Raw genomic sequence first — 26,037 nt, forward strand, 5'->3', positions numbered from 1 at the left:
CAACACATTCGAGCAAATGTCAACAAAAAAACACTTTTTATTTTGTACTACTCTCTGATATTCCCTTATCTTTCCTGTGCCAATGTTTTATGGGGTACCACATACATGAGTCATCTCCATCCCTTAGTAGTTCTTCAGAAACGCATCATCCGCCTCATCACTTTCTCACAAAGACTGGATCATGTGGCTCAAATATTTAAGAACCACAAAATCCTTCCACTTGCACAAATACATAGATACTCATCCTTGCTACTCAGACGTAAATTCACTCACCAATCACCCTCTCTTCCTCACAAATTTCAACAGCTGTTCAAAAGACAATCTGACGTTTACCCAACCAGTTTCAATCTCCATGTGCCTTTTCTAACTTCAAATCTATCCACACATTTCATCAGATCATCACCCCCCAGGCAGTGGAATAGGCTTCCTCCAAACCTCAAAGTAATCAATGACACGTCTTTATTTAAATCCAGGTTAAAAGATTTTTTAATTAACAATATTTGATCCACATTAGTCATACAATCTATGATACAGAAGGTGTCACACTTAACATCATTCACACTATTGTATAGTTAACTGATGTTTTTGTAGTGTTACATTTCTGTGTGAGTTTTTTTGCCCCGAGATAAATTTGTTTTTTGTTAATACAACTGTTCACTAATTATCGCTCGTCATCAAGTATGTATTATTATTATTTGATAATAATAATGAGTCAGGGATAGAACAAGTCCCTCGGACTTTATTCCCGCAATTTACGAGATGTAATTATACATATATTTACGTATGGTGAATAAACATTCAACTCAATTCAAAAAAAAAAAAAAAAAGCTCTCCTGTAATGTGAGGTAAAATGTATGCAGTTACTTACGTAATTATTATTGGTAAATTTACTCGTGTTCAAACATTTAATTATTTAAAGGTTAGTCATGTTGAAATCCTATACTCAAAGTCATTGTCAAGTATATGACATTCACAGTGAATCTGTGCCTTATCTGCCCCGGGCCAACAAAGGCTTTTATCAAAAAGTGAAGTTTACTAGACGACTATTTAGCATTGTTACAGATGAACCTACGTGTATATTTGGTGTCAGGGTCACGTAGAAACAGTATCACTTTACGTGGCTGTGCATTGTACAAGAGATTGATTTCTACGTCCTACTTTGAAGTTGACTCTATATAACAGACAGAATGGCGCTTTAGGCTGGGTGTATGTCAGATATTCACTTCTCCAGGTGTAATGGCACACCTGGTGTTGATGTGTGTATAATTGAGGGGTGTCAAATTGGAGTATTGGCATTCTGGTATGTCAATGGCCGTGCTCTCGTGTGGAGTCAGATCACGATGTCTGTTACTTTTACGCAAACCTTTTGCTTTAATACATGTGAGAATTCTTGTAGATGCATGGTCTGCAGTCTGTTTAATGGTCTGGTGGTATAGGAGCATCAAGATCGAAGATCAGTCCCATTCTTGAACAGAGAATTTTCAAGATTTCCCTACATCCAGGACACTGAAAGTTTATGTGGTCTTACATGAAATTATCAGGCGAGCACTTGCCTGCAGTAAATATAACTTTATACATAGCATGTAAAATTGACTGCACAGGTAAAACTTGTTCTTAAACGTTGATACTTCGGGCGCTCTAGTTTCCCTTCTATACATGAAACAGCATGGCTGCCATTGTGTATTTTGGTGAAATATTCTTCACTGCAGTGTTAAGCAGATGTCAAATAAAATAAAATCTAAAATAAGATTTATCGTATCATTTGTAGTTTTGCTGGGGACCCATGTTTATAATGGTAGCCAAATATTTACTCCGTGATGAAGATATCTAAGACAAGATTTTTGCCCTCACTTGTCCTGATTCCTCAGTCTTTTTGGATATGAAAGGTCAACAGTCAGTACAGTTTAGGCACATTTTATAATTTATGTTTGACACAGAACTACATTGGTTGGATTGGCCAATTCCAGGGCTTCACAAAATGCATAAGTTTGTTAGTACACACTGTATAATGCCTGGAGAATACTGTTGAATAAACACCTTGCAAACATGCAAAAAGGTTGAAGAATTGCAGTAAATGAATGCTTCATAGGGACTAAAGTATTAATCTCAGTATATGTCAAAGTTTCTTTTGAGCTATGGACTTGACTTTTCAGCCTGTTAAGATTGTGTAACATCTCTAATTAACTGCATTTTACCTGTGTTTTTAGACAGGTGTGTTTATGATGTATAAAGTACATTAAAGTCCCTTGTTCACAAGTTGTGTGACCTTGTGTGACCTGACTTGTACCTTTACCAACAGGATTAGATGGATCCTCTACAATGTGGACGTCTGGAATCCCATTTTCACTTACATGAGCACGCTACATCCAGGTCATATGATACTCTTGTGTGGTTTGGAAAAAAAAACCCCAAAAACAAGTAAAGCTGTGCTCTACATATGTACATGTATACTTGTGTTTCGACCAGCAAGAAAAGCTGTTAAAGATATGAAGGCATGCATGTATTTGTACAACCCTGTGCCAGATTAGAACATTCAACATTTAGTCAATGCAAAAAACTGATCAGGCCTGCGTGGCTCAGAGGGTTAGCAGGCTAGTGCAGCATAATAACCCAGGAGTCTCTCACCAATGCAGTCGCTGTGAGTACAAGTCCAGCTCATGCTGGCTTCCTGTTCGGCCGTACATGGGAAGGTCTGCCAGCAACCTGCGGATGGTTGTGGGTTTCCATCAGGCTCTGCCCAGTTTGCTCCCACCATAATGTTGACCACCAATGTCGTATAAGTGAAATATTTTTGAGTATGGCATAAAACACCAATCAAATAAATAAAAAGAAAAATAAAAAAACTGATCTTTGGAGAAGCACTGAAGGGTTTGAGTTTGCCATAAGATAGTTACTCCCCTTTATAGTAAGTCCTTATTAATTTGACAGTATTGTGATCCAGTGATAACATTTATCTTCTGAATTATGTTTTATGAATTATTGGAATTTCTGACTATTAAGGCTACATGGAGCTTCCTAGTCATATGACTAAAAAATTGTTAAGTACGATGTTAAACCACAAGCACTCACTCACTCACTCACTCACTCAAGTGAAGAAAGAACCTTTATTGTAAAGTTGTTCAATTCTTCACCTGGTACATATAAAACGGATATGAGGTAAGATTGCATTGTTAGAACAGGATAATAAACCACACCCTCTGGACCTGGAGTGGCATACTTGCATGGTTCTATGTAAACAGGGGGTTGGCCCAGTCTCCGCCAAATGGTGATAAGAAATGAAGAAATAATGTAAGTTTGGCAGCAAAGCACTTCTTACGTACGTCTCCAAGTACCAATTGAACTTTCCCCGGTTGACATGATTTGCGATTTTATGTCCTGCTTGATCCTGATTTTGAGCTCATGCAAACAGAAAGATGTTTTTTTGAATGTTCTTGCAGTGTCAGAAGCTCTGTTCCAGTATTTATGACCCTCCTGTTATAAAAGTCATTTCAGTTTGAGTTGATCAATATAAACGCACCTATACTTTTACAGGCTTCTCTCCAAGTTTTTCAACAATGTCATTTTAGTAGTTTTTGTTACATACTTTGAGTAATTGTATGCTTCTGGAATTGTGTAGTATAATTTGACATAATTACAGGTTTGTTGTGTTTATGTTTTTTGTACTGGATAAATTTAAAGACAAATGAAAATGAATTTTGTTGTAGAAAACACAGACTTAAGTGATTTCTGTTCATTTTGCTTAAAGTGATGTCATTCAGTATCCGGGAAGTCACAGCGATTGTGAGTGACTTCAAGTATGAAGTCAGTATGAAGTCTTGCTAGTATGCCAGGGCCAAACTGTTGGCCGCCCAAACTAAAAAAGCTGTATTAAAACTGACAAGTAAATGAAACGAAAATATCATGGTTTTCCAATAAAAAGCTCAGTTTTCATTCAAATTCCTTTTATTCACAGACAAAACTCTTAGAAAGCATCATTTTAAGTTACATTCTTTAGAGTTCTTCATGCACAGTCACAGTGTCACCATAAAGGTATCAGAACCTTTAATGTTTTACTAGATATGGCCCCGATGGCAGTTGTCCTGGAATAATGCTGTAAAAAGCATTTGAGGGTACAGTAGACCATTATTTATTGTCGTGTGTCCATATATGCGTGGCTACATGTGTAAATTATCCAGGTGTTGAGAAGAGTATATGGGGATATAATCCCTGGATGTGAAAGATTTAATCATATCCAGGGATTAAATCCCCAAATAGCCTTCTCATCACGGGGATAATGATTTTATCCCTACAGTATTGATAAAATAGGAAGGCAATCTTGCATAAATGTAAAGCTGAGTGAAGAAAAACCATGCCAGCCATGTAGACTACAGACAGCACTGGTATAAAGGTGTGACGTCACAACGACGCACCATGAATACAGCGTCACAGAGTAAAATGATGTCAGCTGTTAAATTATTGCACAGGGTATAAATAGATAGCATCATAAAGAGAAATGATGTCAGTCTGCACAGTAATTCAGCGCAGGGTTTGAATTTCATATAACCCATGCGGGCATGGCCTGTGGCGCTGACAAGTGTATGTAAACGCCTTAACCCGACTGCTCAGCCAATGGCAATCGAGAATCACGGATGATCTCGGGACAATAATATACAAGATTCCTGATGCCTCATTGGCTCTGGTAGGTATGATGTCAGTAAGTGTGGTAATTTTACCATAACACATATATAGAGTATCATTTATGGCTATATATGCCCGGTTTCCTCCCACCATAATGCTGAGTGCCGTAATGTACACATAGGTGAAATATTCTTGAGTATGCCTCAAATATATTTGTAAATAAATGCATAATTAATGTGGACACGTGCATTCTACTCTTCAAATCTTCAACTTTTTTTAACCACTGAAGCACTTTCTTCAGTTGAATTTCTGCAAACAATTAGTTTGAAAATGACTCTGAAAATGATTTATTGTGTATGAATTTTAGAGACAGCTTCTTAAAACTGGGTAAATTATTTCTCTGCACCCCGTATCTGTTGTTCTGTCAGAATGTTTCAGAGTATTGGTTACAGAGGTAGTTGAAAAGGTTCAAGAATTTGGGTAGTTGATAATGTTGTGTTATATTTTTGCATGACTTGCATGAAAGGTCTAAAGTTCAGCTGCATAGGGGGAAAATTTGGCTCCCGTGCAATGATAGAAAAATTACAGAAAAGCTTATTGATATCCTGCTAAGTGGTTATTGTTTCATAAAAATTAAGCAGTCCATGGTAGCTTAATCCGTATCATTTAGCCCTTTTTTATAAACACAACTGCTGTCGTGGTAAATTAAGAAGTCTGTACAGTAAATATACATGTACCTTAACATGGTTGTTATTTCACTAATACGGAAATCACTATCAACCAGTGCACTGAACCGAGTATTGATTTATTGATTTGACTCTGTTATTTTGCACTGCATGCAATAAGCTCTTAAAAACATCCGGAAAGGTTGCTATAAAATCAAGACCCTTAAAAGTAATTTTATATTTGATGATCGTCAGTTCGAGCGCCAAAGCTGTAACAGCTTTAGTAAGTTTTATTCTTAATTTGTGAAGCGGGTCAGGAATCCATGTAATTCATACTGAAATTGACTGTTCTTCTGTCCTAAACTATATTCCTCTTGAGAGAAAAGAAGCAGGTAAATTTACGTTTTTCTTCTGTCCTAAACTATATTCCTCTTGAGAGAAAAGAAGCAGGTAAATTTACGTTTTTCTTCTGTCCTAAAACTATATTCCTCTTGAGAGAAAAGAAGCAGGTAAATTTACGTTTTTCTTCTGTCCTAAACTGTATTCCTCGTGAGAGAAAAGAAGCAGGTAAATTTACGTTTTTCTTCTGTTCTAAACTATAATCCTCTGAGAGAAAAGAAGCAGGTAAATTTACGTTTTTCTTTCGTACATAAATGTTATTGGGAACAGACTATTTTTAGATTTTTCCAAGTGGTTTTGTATTAATGCTTTTCCTAGTTTTTAGCTGCAATTCTTAAGGTGGCTTGAAAGTTTGTTCTTTATTAATATCGGGACTATCGTGTTTGCGATAAAACGTCATCTATCCCAACATTTTCAAGCTAAATCATCGGATGCAGAAGAATCCGCCAAAAGATTAATATTGTTGTCAAACAGGAACCGATTGTTCTACACCAACACTTGACATGTTTAATTAGCTTTATATAATTAAATGACCTCATTAGAATTATTTTTTGCTACAGAAATCAGTATGTTTTGATACATGTATGTATTCAAGCCTTGTGTGTGTGTGTGTGTGGGAGGGGGGGGTATTTCCATGGCATCTGTGGTTAGCATGCCAGCAAGGAGAAATGACCCAGGAGTGTTTCACCAATGCAGTTGCTGTGAGTTCAAGTTCAGCTCATGCTGGCTTCCTCTCCGGCTGTATGTAGGAAGGTCTGTCAGCAGCCTGAGGATGGGCGTGGGCTTTCCCGGGCCTGGTTTCCTATGACCATAATACTGGTCGAATAAGTGAAATATTCTTGAGTCATGGATAAAAAACACCAATCTAACAAATAAATAAATAGATCCAAGTCTCTAAATTTGTTCTATTTGGCAATATTCCATGCCAGATCGTATAAATTACCTTTTTCATTCAGAATATCAAGTCACTTGATTGTTGCCATTGTATGATTTAAAAGATACATACGCATTTAAACTTGAAGAGGTCCTTGTTACAGTAGATTACAGGCATATAGGTCTACTTGACCTATTTCTATGTGACATTGTTTAAAAAGTGGAGATCAGATGTGGGTCAAAATGGTCAGATCATGCTTGAGTGTGAGTGCCAGATCCAGGGCTGTCATGTATTTATTTATTTACTTGATGGGTGTTTAATGCTGCTCAAGGGTTTTTTCTTTATGAGTGGAGGAAACTGGGACACTGTGGGCACCTGACAATCCCCCTGACATTAAGCCCCAGATTGTGTAATAATAAAAGGTGTCATTTTAATCTAAAGTGATCCACATAAGATCAGGAAAATTGTCCTGCAGTGTATTATTGCTTTGTAGATGTTATATAAATGATAAGTTGCATTTCTTCAGCCTTTTTCGTATGTTTCCAAGTTGTCTATTTAAGCATTTTCTGAAGGCATTATTCTGTGTATCGTGATGAAATTACACTTTTTGTGAATTAAGCCCTGAAACTGGCTAATCCAATCAGTTTAGATTTGTCTCCAAAATCTAATTAGAAATGTGTACAGATTACACTGCAGATTGCTCTTTCATATGTGGAATGGTTGAGGAATTAAGGGTAGACTAATAGTGTTAAAATTCATTTTATTAGAGTTTTTGATTAAATGATAATTTGAAAACTTTACAGCGCTGGTCAGCTGAGTGTTAAGATTGACACTAGGGAATGATCTTTGTGTACTTATATACCCCAGGGGCAGATACAGGTTGGCCCCATTCCCAGTGGTCCCAATTGGAAACTGATTTCCCAAAATATACATGCCTCTCTTTTATTGTTTTTACAGGGTGTGGGCTGGGGGTGGGGTAAGGAATAATATGAGAAATGAAGCTTGATTTTGGTAAACATAAACATAAATTCACAAATTAATTTTTATTTAAGGCATGTGTCTAGGTTATAAGTACCAATTTTAATAAATTAAGATGTACATCAGGGCATGATCTACGTGTACTTATATACCCTAGTGGCAGAGGCTGGCCCCAGGGTGTAGGGTGGGGGGTGGGGTAAGGAATAGTATGAGGAGTGAAGCTTTGTTTGTTTGGTTTTGGTTAAACATAAACATATTAATTTTTATTCACATATTAATTTTTATTATTCAGGGCATGGGCCTAGGTTATAAGTACCAATTTTAATATCTTTAAGTATTAAATCAGGTCTAGTTGCTGACGTGATGATTATCCGATGTACCGGAACCCTAAGCTAATTCTTCAACTTTTTTGAATATATAAGAGCAACTTTTAGTGCAATTTATGCACATTTGTAATTTGATTTTGGAGACAAAACAGTTTTATCAGACAACACAGAATAAAGCATTCACAGTATCCTTGGATAAACACCTTTGCAAACATGGACAAAAGTTGAAGAAATACAGCACACCCCTTGGAATACTTTTCTCAAAATATGCAGTTTTGCATTAAAATTGTCCTAATTGTGAGCCCACTCGTCTGTGAGTTATGTCCACATTTAATTAAACCTCTGCATCACCTTTGCATGGTTATATTTGATTTATTTATTTATTTGATTGGTGTTTTACGCTGTACTCAAGAATATTTCACTTATACAGTGGCGGCCAACATTATGGTGGGAGGAAACCGGGCAGAACCCCGGGGAAACCCACAACTATCCGCAGGTTGCTGGCAGACCTTCCCACGTACGACCGGAGAGGAAGCCTGCATGAGCTGGACTTGAACTCACAGCAACCGCATTTGTGAGAGACTTATGGGTCATTATGCTGTGCTAGCGCGCTAACCAACTGAGCCAAGGAGGCCCGATTGCAGGTTTTAAACCAGGGGGTATCTTGAGGCCAAACATTGAGCAATCTCTTACCAACACACAGTGGGTGTAGACTTGTCTGTAAAGCTCTAATAGTCGTGACTACTTTCATCCGGAAACAGTGAAATGTCACTGCCAGCCAGTGTATTGTCTGAGCTAAATGTACCCCAGTGAGCTGTGTCCTGTTTGCTTAAAGAGGGCCTTAACCACATGTTAGATCACCCTCCCAGGCGGGTTTTAAGTGCGACCGTGCGGTCTTTGTCAGTACCGTGTCTATCACGACAGCTGTACTCTAAAATGTTGCACAGTGCTGTAATCTATTAAATACAGCAGCATGTAATCCTGTCGCATGGGAACTAGGCTCCTTTTTTGTTTTTTTTTTCCTTCTTTCTTTTGTAGGGTTAGGGTTTATTTTCACTCCCCTTTGCTTTTAATACAGCCGATTCCTTCCACATTAGCACATGTGTGCACATGTTAGTACACATCTTTGTCTGGAAGAATGAGTGCTCTGCTTGACTAATATACTGTATTTCATCTGAAGTTTGTCTTTTTTTTAAAGTAACATATATTGATTGATTCTGATGGATTTGTTCATCTTATATAGTTATTGGCTATTTAAGAATTTATTTGTGATGTTTGTTTCATTTCTTGTCAGAAAAACTTCAGCTTTGGCATCAAAAAAGTCATTTTACCGTGTTTATATTTGTGCTTTTAGACTTCAGGTGAAATACAGTAAGTTAGACAACATATTGAAATTTTAATAATGCTTACCATGTAGGAACAATGTTGACTGACTTTTTAATAATGCCCACCAAGTAGGCACAATGTTGGCTGACTTTTTAATAATACCCACCATGTAGGCACAATGTTGGCTGACTTTATAGTAATACCCACCATGTAGGCACAATGTTGGCTGACTTTATAATAATACCCACTATGGAGGCACAGTGTTGGCTGACTTTTCAATAATGCCCACCATGTAGGCACAATGTTGACTGACTTTTTAATAATGCCCACCATGTAGGCACAATGTTGGCTGACTTTTCAATAATGCCCACCAAGTAGGCACAATGTTGGCTGACTTTTTAATAATGCCCACCATGTAGGCACAATATTGGCTGACTTTTTAATAATGCCTACCATGTAGGCACAATGTTGGCTGACTTTTTAATAATACCCACCATGTATTGCATGTATTTAAATGCATTGACCTTTTCATTTCTTTTGTTTTTGTTGATATACTCCAGGATTGTATTGATTTTTAGTTCAGCAGTCTGAGATGTATATGCATTTGAATGAGCGTTACTGTGTATGATGTGTAGTATACTTGCTGCAGTTTCAGAAATTTGAGAACACATTAAGTCGATAGTTTGCTGTACAATTAGTTACACTGTAAAATTGGCTATACTGACGTTCTAGTGGTGAAATGTTACGTTTTGATAACAATTTGGTTCATATTCTACGCTGTTTCAGTCTGATTAGTTTAAAAAACCCGGAGGAAACTGATCATGGCCCAGAGAAAACAATTTATTCCACCTCATGGGTAATTCTGGTTACTATCAAATGTTAATAATAAATATTTTAGGTTTTTAAAAAAAATATTTTAACATCAAGGTGGTGGAGGCAAATAATAAAGTGAATTGAATTAGAACAATGTTCTTTAACAATGATCAAGGGATACAACAGTCACCAAGTAATTTGAATATATATATATATATATAAATAGCCGATATGAGATCTATATTCGGAGCTGTGAACTGTACTTGCCAAGTCACTCCACGTTTACTCGATCTGAAAAAGGGTCGCCAGCTGCTGTGTGTTGGGCCACACATTTTCCCTCAGGCTGAATGTCCTTAGAGTAGACAGAAGCACAATATACCTACAGCTTGAGTTAGCTAGCTTAACTCTGTCTGTCTCAGTACCTAGACTAAGTTTAACACGTGTGTACACTACAGGGAGTGGGTGTTTAGTTGAAATTCCCCACTAGATCACCCTGTGGTCTTGGACTAGAAGGAGAATGTTTTAGGATTTCTGAAACGTGTGTGATTGGATTGTAGGCTTTAATTGGCTGGATTACTTGATCTTGGTGATGTTATGAAATACAAATCGTGCAGTGTGTCAGACATTGAGAGTGGGATACTTGGTTTGAGCTCCCTTATCTTTGGTTTGAGTCCTGTGATCTTTCTGTCACTGAGAGGATGTCTTGTTTGAGTCCTGTGATCATTCAAGTGCTGAGAGGATATCTGGTTTGAGTCCTGTGATCACTCAAGCAGTGAGAGGATATCTGGTTTGAGTCCTGTGATCTCTCAAGCACTGAGAGGATATCTGGTTTGAGTCCTGTGATCTCTCAAGCACTGAGAGGATATCTGGTTTGAGTCCTATGATCACTCAAGCACTGAGAGGATATCTGGTTTGAGTCCTGTGATCTCTCAACTCTGAGAGGGTTTTTGATTTCTTGATCTTCAGAGGATATTTGGTTGGATATTTAAGTCGATCTCTCTAAACATTGCGAGAAACTTTGTTTGAGTCCTGTGATTTCACAATATAAGCGTTCGTTAACTGTTGAGTTCATTGGAGCTTGTCAGTTTTTGATATTTTTTTACACATGCTGATTGAATACTGAAGCTCTTTGGTTGTTTAAGTGATTATGTACTGACATATATGAGGGTGACAAATAAATATATAAATATATGTGAGGAAATTCAGCTATTATGGATACAAAGAAAAAGAAACCAACCCGACCTTCAGGTAAGTGAATATCCACATGTAGCATCAATTGCAAATTCAGATGATCATAGATGGTTACCATGGATACTTTAATAGTTACTATGTCAGGGGCCTCCATCGCTCAGGTGGTTAGCACGCTAGTGCAGCATATTGACCAAGAAGCCTCTCACCAATGTGGTCGCTGTGAGTTCAAGTCCAGCTCATGCTGGCTTCCTCTCTGGCCGTAAGAGGGATGGTCTGTCAGCAACATGTGGATGATCGTGGGTTCCCCTGGGCTGTGCCCGGTTTCCTCCCACCATAATGCATGCTGCTACTGTATAAGTGAAATATTCTTGAATACAGCGTAAAACACCAATCAAATAAATAAATATATTTGTCAGACTTAAATTTTTCGAAAAGTTATAAAATCTAAAACTTGTTTTGTAATGGAAATGGTTGGCAAACATTTGAGTATAATGTTGACTGTTTGACCTACATTTTGATACATGTACATGCTGCCACATTTCTTCCTTTATTTATTACATCGTCTTTTTGGCTGAATAATTTGCATTGACTTCGTGCTGAACAAAAATATATTTCATAAAAATAGTGAGACGGTAATATGAAAGGTGTTCGTCAACATTTTCCCTAAAAACAAAGCATATTGAAATATTAAAGTGATGTGTGTATGCCCTCTGGTTATCATCAGTATGCTATGATAGCGGCTGCCTATGAGTGAAATTGATATGCGTGTAGTATATTGCAACTTAATACATTCATGGCATGTAAGTGAATTTAGGAGACCTAGAGTATTCTTGACAGAATAATAAATATGCAGATGAGTAACTCCAAGGAAATTTATTTTGACGATCTCATCCTTTCGTTTTTAATTAAGTCATTAAGTCAGGAAACTTACGCCTCCTCTGAGGAAAAACTTAATTAAAGTCGAAATATTGAGATCGTCATGGTGAATTTATTCGGAGTTACTGGCGTAACTATTATGCTGAACGTGAGTACCTGTTCATTGGATCAACGCGATTGATAGAATCAAAATTAGGGTCAAACCATAAATCATTTCATGAAATTTTTTCACAGCTTGCCCTGCTGTCTGAACTGTAGTACAGAAGGGTGATTTTGTTTGTGATAAATTCAAGTGAAGTTATACGTGCAGTTTTGCTGTGAATAACAAAACATATCAAGTGTTTTTTTCAGTAAGTTAGGAAAAATTCATGATTGTGCAAAATTCCGTGAAAATTATGGGTGATTAACTGTAATATTCAAAAAATGGGACAGAGCCTGGAAAAAATCACCACCCTTTGCCTGGCATCTCACAAAACCTCTATGCACAGCCTGAATTAAAGCAGCAGTCACATGTAGATATTAGGGGAGTTTTGTGTTCAGACTTTTTATGGATGAAGGTAGAAAAAGCCCAACAGTATCATGTGACCTGTCAAAAATGTTAGGCAACTATTTTTGATCACGTTCCATAATAACATGGGTGCCTGGAAAAAGTGTCATAAAAAGTAATTTAGAGTAGACGAATGATGGAGAAACTTGAGATTCTGAACCTTAGTGAAAGGAAGGAGGTGTCATCTGTGCCCGTGAAAAGGGTGAGACAGTTGGTCAGTAAATCATTTTCAGCAAAATGCGGGCGCCTAACATTCTTGACCGTTCACGAGACACAGTAGGACCAACGTGAAACTTCCCTGTTGAGCTTGCATCCTCTTTGGTCAATAGCTGATCTTGTTCCATGATTTGAATCATTAGCCAGCAACTAGCACTGTATTGGTCTATTATTTCAAGTGACAAAGTTGTGATGGAACAAAAAAAAGTAATTTGACCTGTGTTTATAAACAAGGTAGAAATGATAGTTAATACATGGACTATTCAGATCTGAAATTAGATGTCATTAACCTTTGGCGGGGCAATATTATGACCTGCAAAGGTGAAAATTTGTGTGGTTTTTATGTCTATGTACAATAAAATCTGTTGAGTACATGCTGTGGTTTACATCTGGCAACTCTGCAAAGCAGTTAAACCATGATTGATATGTATATATATATATATATATATATATATGTATGTATGTATACCCTTTCCAAACTTCACTGTAGAGAAGTAGAATCAGCAGTATTAAAATCAGCAGAACGTTGCACAGCTATCTTTCTGTGATCTCACAGTTTGAAGACCAGAACCCTTGGCCATATAATATGAGAACAATTGATTCCTATTTTCATTTCCCCACTCCCCTCCTCCCCTCCCCCTCAAACAAAGTCAGGAGGGGGTGGGGGTATACTGGAATCACCCTGTCTGTCTGTTCGTCTGTGAGTTTAATCCATGCAACTCTTTCTAAAGTACTACATGTATTTCCATGAATCTCAGCGTACATCTTCCCTATCATCTGATCTTGTGCATACTGAAGTTTAGTTACAGTCGGGTAATTATTTTCATAATTATGGTGACGAATATGTAATAACAGGAGTTTACAGTACCTGAATGGGAGTAATTATGAATCTTTTCATATACACAGAGTTTTCTCCTAAAGTATTGCACCAATTTCCCTGAACTTTGCGTATATTTTTGATTTTATCTAAGCATCTGATGACAGTCTCGTTATTATTTTGTCTTCTTGGAAATGGGAGATGGAAGCGTGGTATTTCGGATATCTTGGTTCTAGTCTTTTGTGTAACTGGCCAATCCAACCAACATAGTTTTGTCTTCAAAGTCATGTTAAAAATGTGCATTTATTGCACTGAAAGGTGATCTTTCTTGTGCGAAAAGGTTGAATAATTAGGGTAAATTATATTGTATGATTGTTAGTTTTATTGAAGTTTCCTTTTCATTGAAGATGTATTTATTTATAGATCACTGAAAATTTGATGATTTACATGATTTAGTAACGAAAATACCGTGTCACGAGACGTTAATAGGAATTGAAGAATTAAAATATATTTGCTTCGCCCACCAAAGCCTATCTATTCAAAACCACTGCATTTTATTTTAGCAGGCAGGTGTCAACACATGTTACATATGTTACCAGAATACCTGTGTGATTCAACAACCTTATTTTCCCTGGCTCACAGAGGTTAAGCTTACTTTGCTTACTGTGGCTATTAGTTTAATGTACGTTATCATGTATTTATACAGACCCTAATTCCTCAAAATCTTCACATACGAAAGAGGCAAATGTTTAATTAATGTACATGTTTAATTTGATTTTGAAGGAAACTACATTGGTTGGATCAGTTAATTTCGGGGCTTTAAGAAAAGTATAATTTTATCAGTCTACTCAGAATGATGCCTTCAGAATATGCTTGAATAAACACTTTGCAAACATGCGAAAGGGTTGAAGAATTATGGCCCTCGTTGAATGCAGTAGATGGAATGGCCAGCACAGCCCAAGTCAGGTTTAATAAAAACATACCTCTAATCCAGCGACCTTCTATCTGATAAATACTGCGTGGTTGTTTCTTGACACATATGGTACACATTGTAGTCGTTTATATGAAATGTCTTCTGATGTCTGCATTTGTTTGTTTCTTTTTAGCCAAGAAAAGCTCTGTGTCCTCTGGTGACAAAAGGGAACAAAATACTGGCACTGTGAACACAACATCTAGCAGTTTTAGGAAAGTCTCCAGGGCTGGGAGAACTACGGCTAAAGCTGTCAGTGAGGATTCTCAGCCTGAGAAGGCAAGAGTGAAGTCCGCTCTCCATGGAACCAGGACAGGTGCTGCTGCTGCAACTGCGTCCTCATCAGCAAAGGCATCCATAAAGGTCAAGCTTGCTGATTCCAAACACCAACAGAAAAGTGCTTCGAGGCAACCAGGTGAAAGAGCAAAGAGTGCAGGCTCTGTTAGAGAACGATCGAAAGACTCCAAAACTTCTTCCGTGCCAATTTTGTCCGTAAATTCGGCAAAGAGAGCGAAAGAGACTTCAGGAATAAATATTAGTGGTGCCCGAAAATTGTCAGAGGACGTGAAAGAGTCTTCTCGCTCGCGAAGCCCGATAGAGAAAGCTGCTGACATCAAAACCGGTATTGTGCCAAAGTCTGCAAAATCTGCAAGTAATTCATCAAAGCAAGTTGCTTCACAACAGACTACTCAAACAGCCAAAGCCAAAAATGCAGTGTCTACACATAAAATTGAGCCCAGTGGAGGCAAAGTGACAGGTAGTAAGTCCGCTGTGGTGAGAGCTACCTCAGATTCCATTGTTGTTGTTGGAGCCAGTGAAAACATCATCATTCCAAAGATTGTTATATCAGACGAAAGCGAATTGGACAATGAATGTGAACTTTCTTCGAGAAGACGACAGAGTTCTCCTGTGAGTCCTAAACAAGAAGTTCATCCCGTCAAACTTCAGGAGAAACAAAAATATTATCGTAGGAAACGACCAAAGGCTGTGTCTCCAATTCCAGAAGGTGATGATCACAAAATGGCCGCTGTAGTTGCCATGGAAACCGTTCCTGCAGTCAGGGAGGCAAGCGATAGTGCAGTAGAAGTGAATCCGACAACCAGTCACAATAATTCTAGTCAAAGTGGTGCAGACTTAGAAAGAGCATTTACAGATTTGCTTGATAATTTTGATGAAATTGGAGAAAATGACGATGTGCAAAAAGATACTGTTCACTCAAGTGGGAAAAAAACAGATGGAGGCAATGTCATTGGAGATGAAATTTCTTGTGAGGAGAAAGGGCATGAAGTTCCTGGGCGGGCAAACCATAATAGTACATCTGATGAGGTGAGCATTAAATTGAAGATAAACTTCTTCCACATAAAACTCTTTGCCTTCAGTTTCTTCACCGTAAGTGGAAAGGTCTGTCAGCAACCTGCGGATTGTCGTGGATTTTCCTGGGCTCTGTTGGGTTTTCTCCCACCAGAATGCTGGCTGCTGTCATATAAATGAAATATTCTTGAGTACGGCGTAAAACACCAATCAAATAAATGAATAAGTAAATCAGTTTATTCAGCATGTTTAAACGCATGTATGAATCTCTAACCGGATGAGCATTATTTTGCGTAATATTTTATTTTTGCTACGTGTACTTTAAATTTTGAATTAAACAATCATGTATGTGTATGTACACATACCTGTATTAAAATTCAGTGTGCCTAAATTCAAAAAAAAAAAATCAAGAAATTACATAATGATCCCCTATTTTGTCGTCGTAACACATGTTAAGATGTGAAATCTTTGGGTACAGAAGTGCTCATGTACATCCAGATTTTAATCCTCACACTGGAAAAAGTTTACATGTGCAGCAGTTTTGTAAATCCATAAGCACCATGTTCATTCAAAAAATTTTTTTCTAATATGGTCTCTGCCTTGTTTCTACATTTTGTGAAATTTTGTGACAGTTTGATAATCAACAAGGATGACACTATTAGTATTATTTTTTTTCTCTCTCTTCCAATATGAACTGTCTTTTGTAAATTATGTTTGTTAAAACTGACTATTATAAATATGTGTACATTATTTTCTGACACTCTGTGTTGTACTGTCCACAAGTGTCTGTATTATTTGTTATAGACACGGAAAATACCAAAATGAAGTAAGTATCGGATGAAAGACCATTACAAATTGTCAGTGAAAATAGTTTGAATTATTTTTTTTCACAATTTGTTTAAAGCTAGTGAAATACATCTGAATATTTTATTCTATGGTGGGTTTTTTTTTTACCACAATGGGACCAGAAACGTCACATAAGGTTTTAGCTAGTTAACATTTAATAACACTGCTACATTTCATCCTTCAGAATGCATATACGTATAGATCTATGAATGCATTCGCTGATTTGACCTTGAAACAAATTATTTCAGGCAATAAGTACAGATGTGAAGTAATCTGATCTTTTAAAACAATTGTGCTTGATTAGAAAAATTTCAAAAAAATAAATCCAACTGCATGTATATTCCCGGACAGTTTTGAAATTGTCTTTCATCAAATATATACTTCATTTTAGAGTGGTCTTTGCCTTTAATGCCTATTTTTGTCATCAGTTAAAGGTTTTGACTTAAACTTTATTACATCTTTTTATTTCTCTTTCAGAAAGGGATTGCAGACAGCTGTGACTGCACAGAAGAATCCATCATGACAGGTATTTTGTGGATGTGTTATTTGTGCTACATTAATTTTCAAACAGCGAGATGTAGGCAATTCCACAAACATATTTGGACAGAGGCTGGCTTGAGTTTGGGAATACTGTCAAGGACAGTGTTCGCAGTATTTGGGATAAAATGTCATTTTGCCTATGGCTAAATGATGCATTTTGCCTGATTCTGGGAGTCCCATCTGTCGTAAAAAGTTGTGTGGAAGTTTGTTTAGCAGGTAGAATTATATCCTATTGGAAAAATGAAAACGAAAGTGCAACATCAAGCACCAATCAGAAAAAAAAAACAGAAACAATTTTAACCTTAATGAATAAAAAAACAGTGTAATATATTGGGTAGATATGAAATAGTTTTCATTATTGTCACATTTGATAACAGCATTTGATAACACAAATGAGCTAATAAAAATTGGTGTGAATTAATACTGGGTATTATGCATGTTTTGTACAGGTACATGTACAGCCATAATCACATTCACCGCAAAAATATGTCGTGATATTTTGTGCAAACATTTTGAGATTGCTCCTTGGCATTTTGGGGGTTGAGAGTAGAATGACACTGAGGTGGCTTATCTGAGTTAATTATGCCTGGAACACTGGACATTCTGGGGCAATATTCCCGAGATAATTCACAGCTTCACCCTCCGTGGTATTTTACACGGGTAAATAATGTAATTAGGGACAGTCGTTAGTGGCACATAAAGGTATATGTGCAGACTTTTAAACTGCTCTGTTATATAGCTTTGCTTCATGTAAGGCCGGACTGTGATGAGTTTCGTTGTACAGTAGTAGGGGTTAGCAGATTTGTTTTATAAGGGAAATTAGGCCCCTGGCAAACGTCATTAGTATTGTGGCACTGCCTCTTGTGTAAACACAACAGTTTAGATGTGATTTTGTTTCTGCCTGGTAGCCCCTGTACCTGTGTCGTTTGTCATGCTGTATACACAAAGCAGGAGAGAAGATGGATTCAGTGTTTTGAGCTGTGCTTTGCTATAGACATTTTGTTCATGCTTTAGATTTGGGATATTACTGTTCAAATCGGTGACATCACTCATGTGCTTATAAGAACCGGTACGTCTGTACCCAAAAGGTAATACGTTTTTATTTTTGGAATTTACCCAAAATATTCCAGGTGTTTGAGAAGATTGGGATGTACATAAATTAAGTCTACATAATTTAATTCTGATGGGGGTATGTTTATGTAGTTCACTAACCGAAAGCTATGGAACTTATTGAAACTTGTGTTAGGCTGTACTAGACACTTCTACATGTGTGCAGTGTAGTTTAATTTTTGCGCTGTTAACTGTTATTTTTTTTTGCTTGTATATTTTGTTGATATTTTACATCTTTGATATGGGATGATTACATCACTGATATGGGTTGTGTATCTCTCTGTATAATCGTTTTCCCCTGAAATTACCAAGACAATTTGGTGTTAAATCTGCGTACATTTATGTGATGATGACTTGATTTCTGCAATATTATTTCTTAATCTTCGCCGTTCAGTCTCGTCGTCGTATGACTGAAAAATTGTTGAGCATGACGTTGAACCCCAATCACTCACTCACTCACTTATCGTTCGGTCCTAACTCAGATTAATTTATTTGTTTGATTAGTGGTTTAATATGCAGTGCTCCAGTATATTTCACTATGGTGGGAGGAAACTAACAACCGTCCATTAGTTGCTGACAGATTTTCCCACATATGACCAATGAGGATTATCCAGCATGCGTTGGATTTGAACTCACAGCGTTCACTATAAAGGTAAATACCATAAATGTACTATATGTTTGTTTGTAGATCAAGGAGAAGTAAGCCTGCTATCCGACATGTCGGTCAGTAGTCCTGTTTTTGAGCCCACCTCTCCGCTTGTCACGGATGAAGGATTTGATGTGGATCGTATCGGAGATGTGGTCATCGAGGAGTCAGAAGAAGGGGCATTAACAGCCACGGACGTCCAGGAACTGGACCAAGGTCAGCGCAAGGTTTCTGTGACAACGAAAAAGAATAGAACAGGAAGTGATGCTGAATATCAAGACAAAGAGACGACGGTCATTACCACTTTCGAATCCCCAGCTGGTACGAAGTATGAAGAGCAAGACGTCATCAAAACCAGGCGGAAACTCACGCCAAAAGGGTCGATTTATGTTAAAAGAGACACGGTTCGAACAAAACGTGCGCTCACCAGTACTGGAGAGCAGACGGTTGAAGAAGACCACATCGTGGAGACTGACAATAAGTCAGTGTCTCTTGGTAAATCCTGGGGGGATAAGACTCTGACTACGGTAGTACTCAGCAAACCGACAAGACGCAATCGAGCAATCCCAAGCATCCAGGAGGAGACAACTGCTGCCAAACCTGCTGAGTCGTCAAGCAAAGAAGGTACGAATTAATTAACATAGCATTTCATCTTATGCTTTGGGAGACCTTAGAATCAATTTAATGTGTTAAGAAGTTCAATGTTCTAAAAAGGAAATAGCAGTGAGACTATTATTATCAGTCATGCCTCTGAAAACTGCATTTAAAAGTGCCTTTAATTATTTTGCTTAAACTGTCTTACATTGAATTAAATGCATTTACATGTATATGGATTTAAATATCTAGGCTAGGCTGGACATCATAGCGGCACACCACTAGGCGTGTTGTGAATGGTCTTAGATTGGTTAATACATATACATATATATATATATACATACATACATATATATATATATATATATATATATATATATATATATATATATATATATATATATATATATATATATACATGTAGGACGTGGAAAGTTACGTCAGTAAATTCACAAACCCAGCAGATGTTTAAGCAGACAGAGCCAGCAGAATTGTCGTGGAATATGCTAGAAGCTTGGTAACGGTTCACCAGTAGTGAGATAGTGGCATGCGACTAATGAGTTTTTTGATTCACAGGCATCCCAGATATAATCCTCGCCTTGGGGGATCAGGATGTTGATGTAGGTTCTATGGTGACCTTGAGATGTCAAGGAACTGGTGTCCCCAACCCTGAGGTCACATGGTATGCAGGGAGCAATGCTCTGACAGAAACAGCATATTTTAAACCATCGTTTGACGGGAAAACTGCTGAGCTGGTCATCACTGAGGTATTCCCAGATGATGAGCAATTGTACCGATGTGTGTTCAGGAATTGTCATGGATCTGCAGAGACAAGCTGTAACCTCACTGTCACAGGTTAGTCACATGAATAACCTCACTGACACAGGTCAGTCACACGAGTAACCTCACTGACACAGGTCAGTCACGCGAGTAACCTCACTGACACAGGTCAGTCACACGAGTAACCTCACTGACACAAGTCAGTCACACGAGTAACCTCACTGACACAGGTCAGTCACATGAGTAACCTCACTGACACAGATCAGTCACATGAGTAACGTCACCGTTGTATGTCAGTTGAATTAGTAAGGTTAAATCAGTTACTGTTGACTATTCAAAGAGTTGATTTATCAAGCTCATTTTTAAGCAAATGAAGCTCTATATATTCCTGAAACAAAACCTGAGCCAGACATTTTCATAGCCAGAGCTGTTTTTTTATCCCAAGTTCAGTTTTTACACCTGAAGGATTAAATGCTTTGTATTAATCATCACTTTCTCAGGTGAAGTCCAGTCCAGGTATTAAGAAATACATGTATGCACTGAGAAACCTGAAGTACAAAACTGTCAGTTTTCATTACTGAAATGGAATTCTTTGGATCCCTTTTGTAGGTTGAAGAGCAATGCTATTGAATATGGGACTTGACTACTGCCCGGCTTAATTCTTACATTCATGTAGACAGGCATTTGAGCTTTATGCCTTTCCAAGTGCAATGCCATTGTGTTGGACTTCCATAAGTGTGACTACAATGCGCCTTTGGTGTCATTTTGAAGCAAAACGCCATTTGTATGCAGACAGTTTGTTGTCCCTTTAGCATGGCTTTCTTTGCATACAGTCTTGCCTTCGCAAAAAGGCGTTGTTACAGGGAAGTAAGTACCTTAAACTATTACTTTTGGTGCTGGAACCTTAGACTTTTTCCAGTAGAATAACATTCTACCTTCCAAACAAACCTCAAAACAGATTTCTAAACTCTAAGATTATAAAACTCCCAGTCTGAGAATTGGGCAAAAAATGTGCAACTTAGTCAGACGTAAAATTTTGGATCATTTATGGTAAATATTATGCACAGATTTGCAGACCTGTTTATGGTCTGTTGGACACTTGTAATAAAATAAATGTGAGGTATGCAATTATAGAAGTATAAAATCGATACAGATTGTCATTACAAATAAAAAAGATTTGCTTGTTATAGTTGAGCAGTTTTCACCAACTCATAGAATACCCATAAATTTGCCATGATTCTCGTGAATTGGCGTGTGAAAGCTTCCCATTTAATTAGCATAATGGTTAATTAGCATATGGAACTTTCTCCAGAGGCGCTTAATGGTTATCTTTTGTACTCATTTTAATCCGACTGGACATTATTAAAGATTCCTGAGCTGAAATCCTAGCATCAGTGCAAGTCAGTTTAATACCACATCTACTTCATGTATTTTACCCATGTTGGGGCGTATTTTATTTATGTTCAGTCTACAGAGGCAAACGTCGAACATTTCCCATGAATCTTAGCAGTTTGTCATTGTAATAATATGTTAATCATTTCTTTATTGGTTCATCCAGAACCATACTTTTCTTCCACTCATAAACCTGATCACTGTCACATAACTGTAAAATTCTTGAAAATGTGGAAACACCCATCAATTAATCAATCCAATAGTCAATCCAAAAGCAGATAATATATCGGCAGTGTGAGGTTAAATAAGTATTATTCATTCAAAAACTAAATTATTCTATGAAACCTGCACCTAAACTTGCCTTATATTAACTTTTAAATCAGAAGATTAACATGCTGAAAAAGTCAAAAGGTGCATTAAGTTGTGATTGGGTTTTTTTTGTGTGATATATTCACAAAAATTTGTGGTTGCAAGACACAACCATACAATATTGGAAGATAATATCTGTATTAAGAACACAGTTACTTTGAGGAGAATTACCTATATGTATATGTGGGTTTGACTACTGGGTTAAAGTAAACAAAGGGTTTCCTCACAAAGAAATTTCCTCAAATTTGAAATACATGCACCATCACAATGTGTAGGGTTTAGTCCTGTAAAGTTAAAAATTTCACACATTTTGTCTTAAGATATCATTTATGTGGTGGTCAGAATTTTTAATTTCTTGAGCCCCCCTACGCCCCCCCCCCCCCCTTCAAATTGCTTCAATTTTTGGCTAAAGTCAGAAATGGCATGGTGAAATCCATCGTTTGTCAGTCACCTGAGAGTTTAATTTCCATGAGAATCTAGTGATATACTCGTAGAAACAGGTAAACAGTTGGGAAGAGTGCATTTCCATGTGCTGTGGTAAGGTGCAAGTAGAGGTATACTGTAGCCAGGTATGCTAAAAAAATTCACCTACACAGACAGTAGTTTAATGAACAGGTAACAGGTGTGCACTTTCTTAGCACTTTCGTAAAGATCAGGGAAAATTCCCGCCATGCAGTGTCCCACCTGCAGGTCACAACCATTTTGTCTTCATTGGTGATAACACAGGGATGTCACACCGGTAGAACTCATTACCTCACCTGTTTGGTAGCCATGGTACAACCAGCCCCCTAGTGGGTCTGCCCCTGTCAGGAAGTCCTAGGTGTACACAAACCTGTGTCAGTGATGAGGCTGTTTGACAGGAATTGATGCATATAAAGAAAGACTAAGGCTAGGTCATCAGGTGTGCACGAATTAACAGTAGACAGGGTGAAGTCAGTATCACTGTATTTTTAGCTGGTATCAGTACATGTATATGTGTCTCTGTTTGCTGGCTGATTGAAGTGTTCACATCCTGGCTTTCAACATTGGTTATTTAGTTAACAAGGGGCCTGATATATCCACATAACACGGAAATTTATTTTTACTAATTATGTTGTATTAGAATGTATTAATAGAACTCCCTTTTTATATCAGAGTAATGAATTAAATATGCAGACATACAGACTGTGTTGTAGTATTTTATATGACATGGTAAATTGTATGCGTATATATTGTATTTATTTATTTATTTGATTGGTGTTTTACGCTGTACTCAAGAATATTTGACTTATACGACTGTGACCATCATTATGGTGGGAGGAAACCGGGCAGAGCCTGGGGAAAACCCACGACCATCCACAGGTTGCTGGCAGACCTTCCCACATACGGCCGGAAAGGAAACCAGCATGAGCTGGACTTGAACTCACAGCAACTGCATTGGTGAGAGACTCCTGGGTCATTACACTGCGCTACCACACTAACCAACTGAGCCACGGAGGCCCCCTTATACATTGTATCACTGGATACAATATACATTGTGATAACTATACATGACAGAATAATGTCGTGTGTTCAATTGTGCCAAAAATTTGATATACATATAGTACACATTTTGTTTGTACTTTGCATACCTAATTCTTCTAATTTTTGTGACACCTGGTCTGCTCTTTTGAACATATATACATGTAATTAAAGCAGGAATATTTTAGTAGTTTCTTTTTTCACATGGTTAGGCCATTCATATATTTATTTTTCAAAAATCTTTCAAGAGAAATTTTATTTCTTTGCTTTCAGAACTAGTAATATCTGTTCTAAAATGAGAAAAATTAGGGTATAACTTCAGAATTGTACATGCATGTACACTCATCTGCTTTCACGATCGGGATAGAACCAAAATAAGGTTGATGGTTTAGGTTGTGGGTTTCCCCCTGGGGCTCTGCCTGATTTCCTCCCATCACTTAATACATGCGTTTGTAAGTGAAATTTTGGCATAAAGACACCAGTCAGATAAATACTAAATTGAAGGTTTAAATCTCAATCAAACAAATGAGTACAGCATAAAACACCAATCAAGTAAATAAATCAAAGCAATCGAACAAATAAACATAGCATCTTTAGGTTGCGCAAACTATTTCATAGGAACAGATTGACTCTGAAGTACGCCGTGATATACAGCATGCGCATAGACGTACCAGACCATTGTGTCTGATATAACAGCCACAGATTTGATGGACTTGACATTTCCATGACATTTGCATGACGGCTACTGCCAGACGCAGACCATCTAGCAGTCTAGTGCAGTCTAGCAGTCTAGATTGGGTATTGTTAGTGAAAGGACATGCACGTTCAGATTCGGGATTTATTTCTCAAATTGCTGTTGACACCTGACTAGAGGAATGTTAATCTGCATCTCACATGTGGCTGCAGTGTGTCCTGTCATCATAGCGACAGTGCTGCAAAGCTTTCTGAAGGTCTGAGCTACGATCAATGCAGTGTATTTAAAACCATGATAGTGCTTTAATACGCAAAGTGGATTGACTTCAGGTTGTAATTTCTGTTGGCCTGGCTGTTGTCTTTTGGTCTGGCAGTTACATGTAAACAGATTCTAAATTGAAAACAAACGAACAATCTATAAAGAATGCAAATATTAAAAACAACCTCCCCCCTCCAACCCCCAAAGAAAATATGTGTTTAGCAAAAAGAGCTGTGTGAAAGGAAAATTGATACAGAAAGATGGTCAGAATGTCAAAAATGTTAAAACCCTTTAATACAAGATATGTAAAATAGGTAATTTACCGTACATGTAACTATGCATTTCAGCATCAAGGATATTTACATTATAAAAGTGATAAATAAATGAAAAAAAAAAACAAAATCTTAGGACCAGTGTATATGTATATCTATCTAAATACATGTACTTAGTTTAGAAATATGGACATGTAATTGTCCAGGAAGAGGCACAGGAAGTAGTGGATGTATTAGTGGACGTATTAGGGGACGTATTGATGGACGTATTAGGGGACGTATTCGGGGACGTATTGGTGGACGTATCAGTGGACGTAGTAATGGACGTATCAGTGGACGTATCAGTGGACGTAGTAGTGGACGTATCAGTGGACATAGTAGTGGACGTATCAGTGGACGTATCAGTGGACATAGTAGTGGACGTATCAGTGGACGTAGTAGTGGACATATTAGTGGATGTGGACGTATTAGTGGACATATTGGTGGACGTATTAGTGGATGTTGTAGTGGACGTATTAGGGGATGTAGTAGAGTAATGGACGTAGTAGGGACGTAGTGGTGGACGTAGTAGTGGACATATGAGTGGACGTAGTAGTGGACGTATCAGTGGACGTATCAGTGGACATATCAGTGGACATAGTAGTGGACGTATCAGTGGACGTATCAGTGGACGTATTAGCTGTGTATTCAGAAGCATATAATTCACATGTCCCTCTTGGTCTTGTTCAATTCCCCTTGTTTCTGTTCAGGTCTTGTTGTTCAGTCACTGTGTTCTTGATCTGTTCCCGTTGTTCACTTTGCCTTGTTCAGCTCTCATGGTTTTTGTTCATTTTGACTTGTACTGTTTGAGACCCTCTTTGTTTTTGTTTGTGCAGTACCTTTTTGTTTAGTTAAGTTCCCCCTTGCTCTTCAGTCCCCCCTTTCTCTTGTTCAGTTCTCCTTGATTCCTTTTGTATGTCTGTTCTTTTCAGTTCACCCATGCTCTTGTTCCTTAGCGCCTTGTTCTTTAGTTCCCCCTTTTTCCTGTTCAGTTTTTTCTTGTTCTTCAGTTCTTCCTTCAGCCAGCAGCCTGCGAATGGTCGTGGGTTTCCCCAAGGCTCTGCCTGTTTT

The 26,037-nt window shown here is 37.7% G+C and overlaps 1 protein-coding gene across 2 annotated transcripts in view; it reads left to right on the top strand.

The window, feature by feature from the left end:
* Positions 1-26,037, top strand: part of LOC135476532 (titin-like) — a 79,446-nt gene that overhangs the window by 51,216 nt on the left and 2,193 nt on the right. For both annotated transcript variants that reach the window (XM_064756579.1, XM_064756578.1), the window contains exons 6-9: positions 14,752-15,941; positions 17,250-17,298; positions 19,111-19,692; positions 20,239-20,517. In XM_064756579.1, coding sequence (XP_064612649.1) covers positions 14,752-15,941; positions 17,250-17,298; positions 19,111-19,692; positions 20,239-20,517 — 2,100 coding nt within the window. The remainder of the gene's footprint in view (positions 1-14,751; positions 15,942-17,249; positions 17,299-19,110; positions 19,693-20,238; positions 20,518-26,037) is intronic.

Source organism: Liolophura sinensis, chromosome 10, assembly GCF_032854445.1.
Source record: "Liolophura sinensis isolate JHLJ2023 chromosome 10, CUHK_Ljap_v2, whole genome shotgun sequence".
Taxonomy (NCBI): Eukaryota; Metazoa; Mollusca; class Polyplacophora; order Chitonida; family Chitonidae; genus Liolophura; species Liolophura sinensis.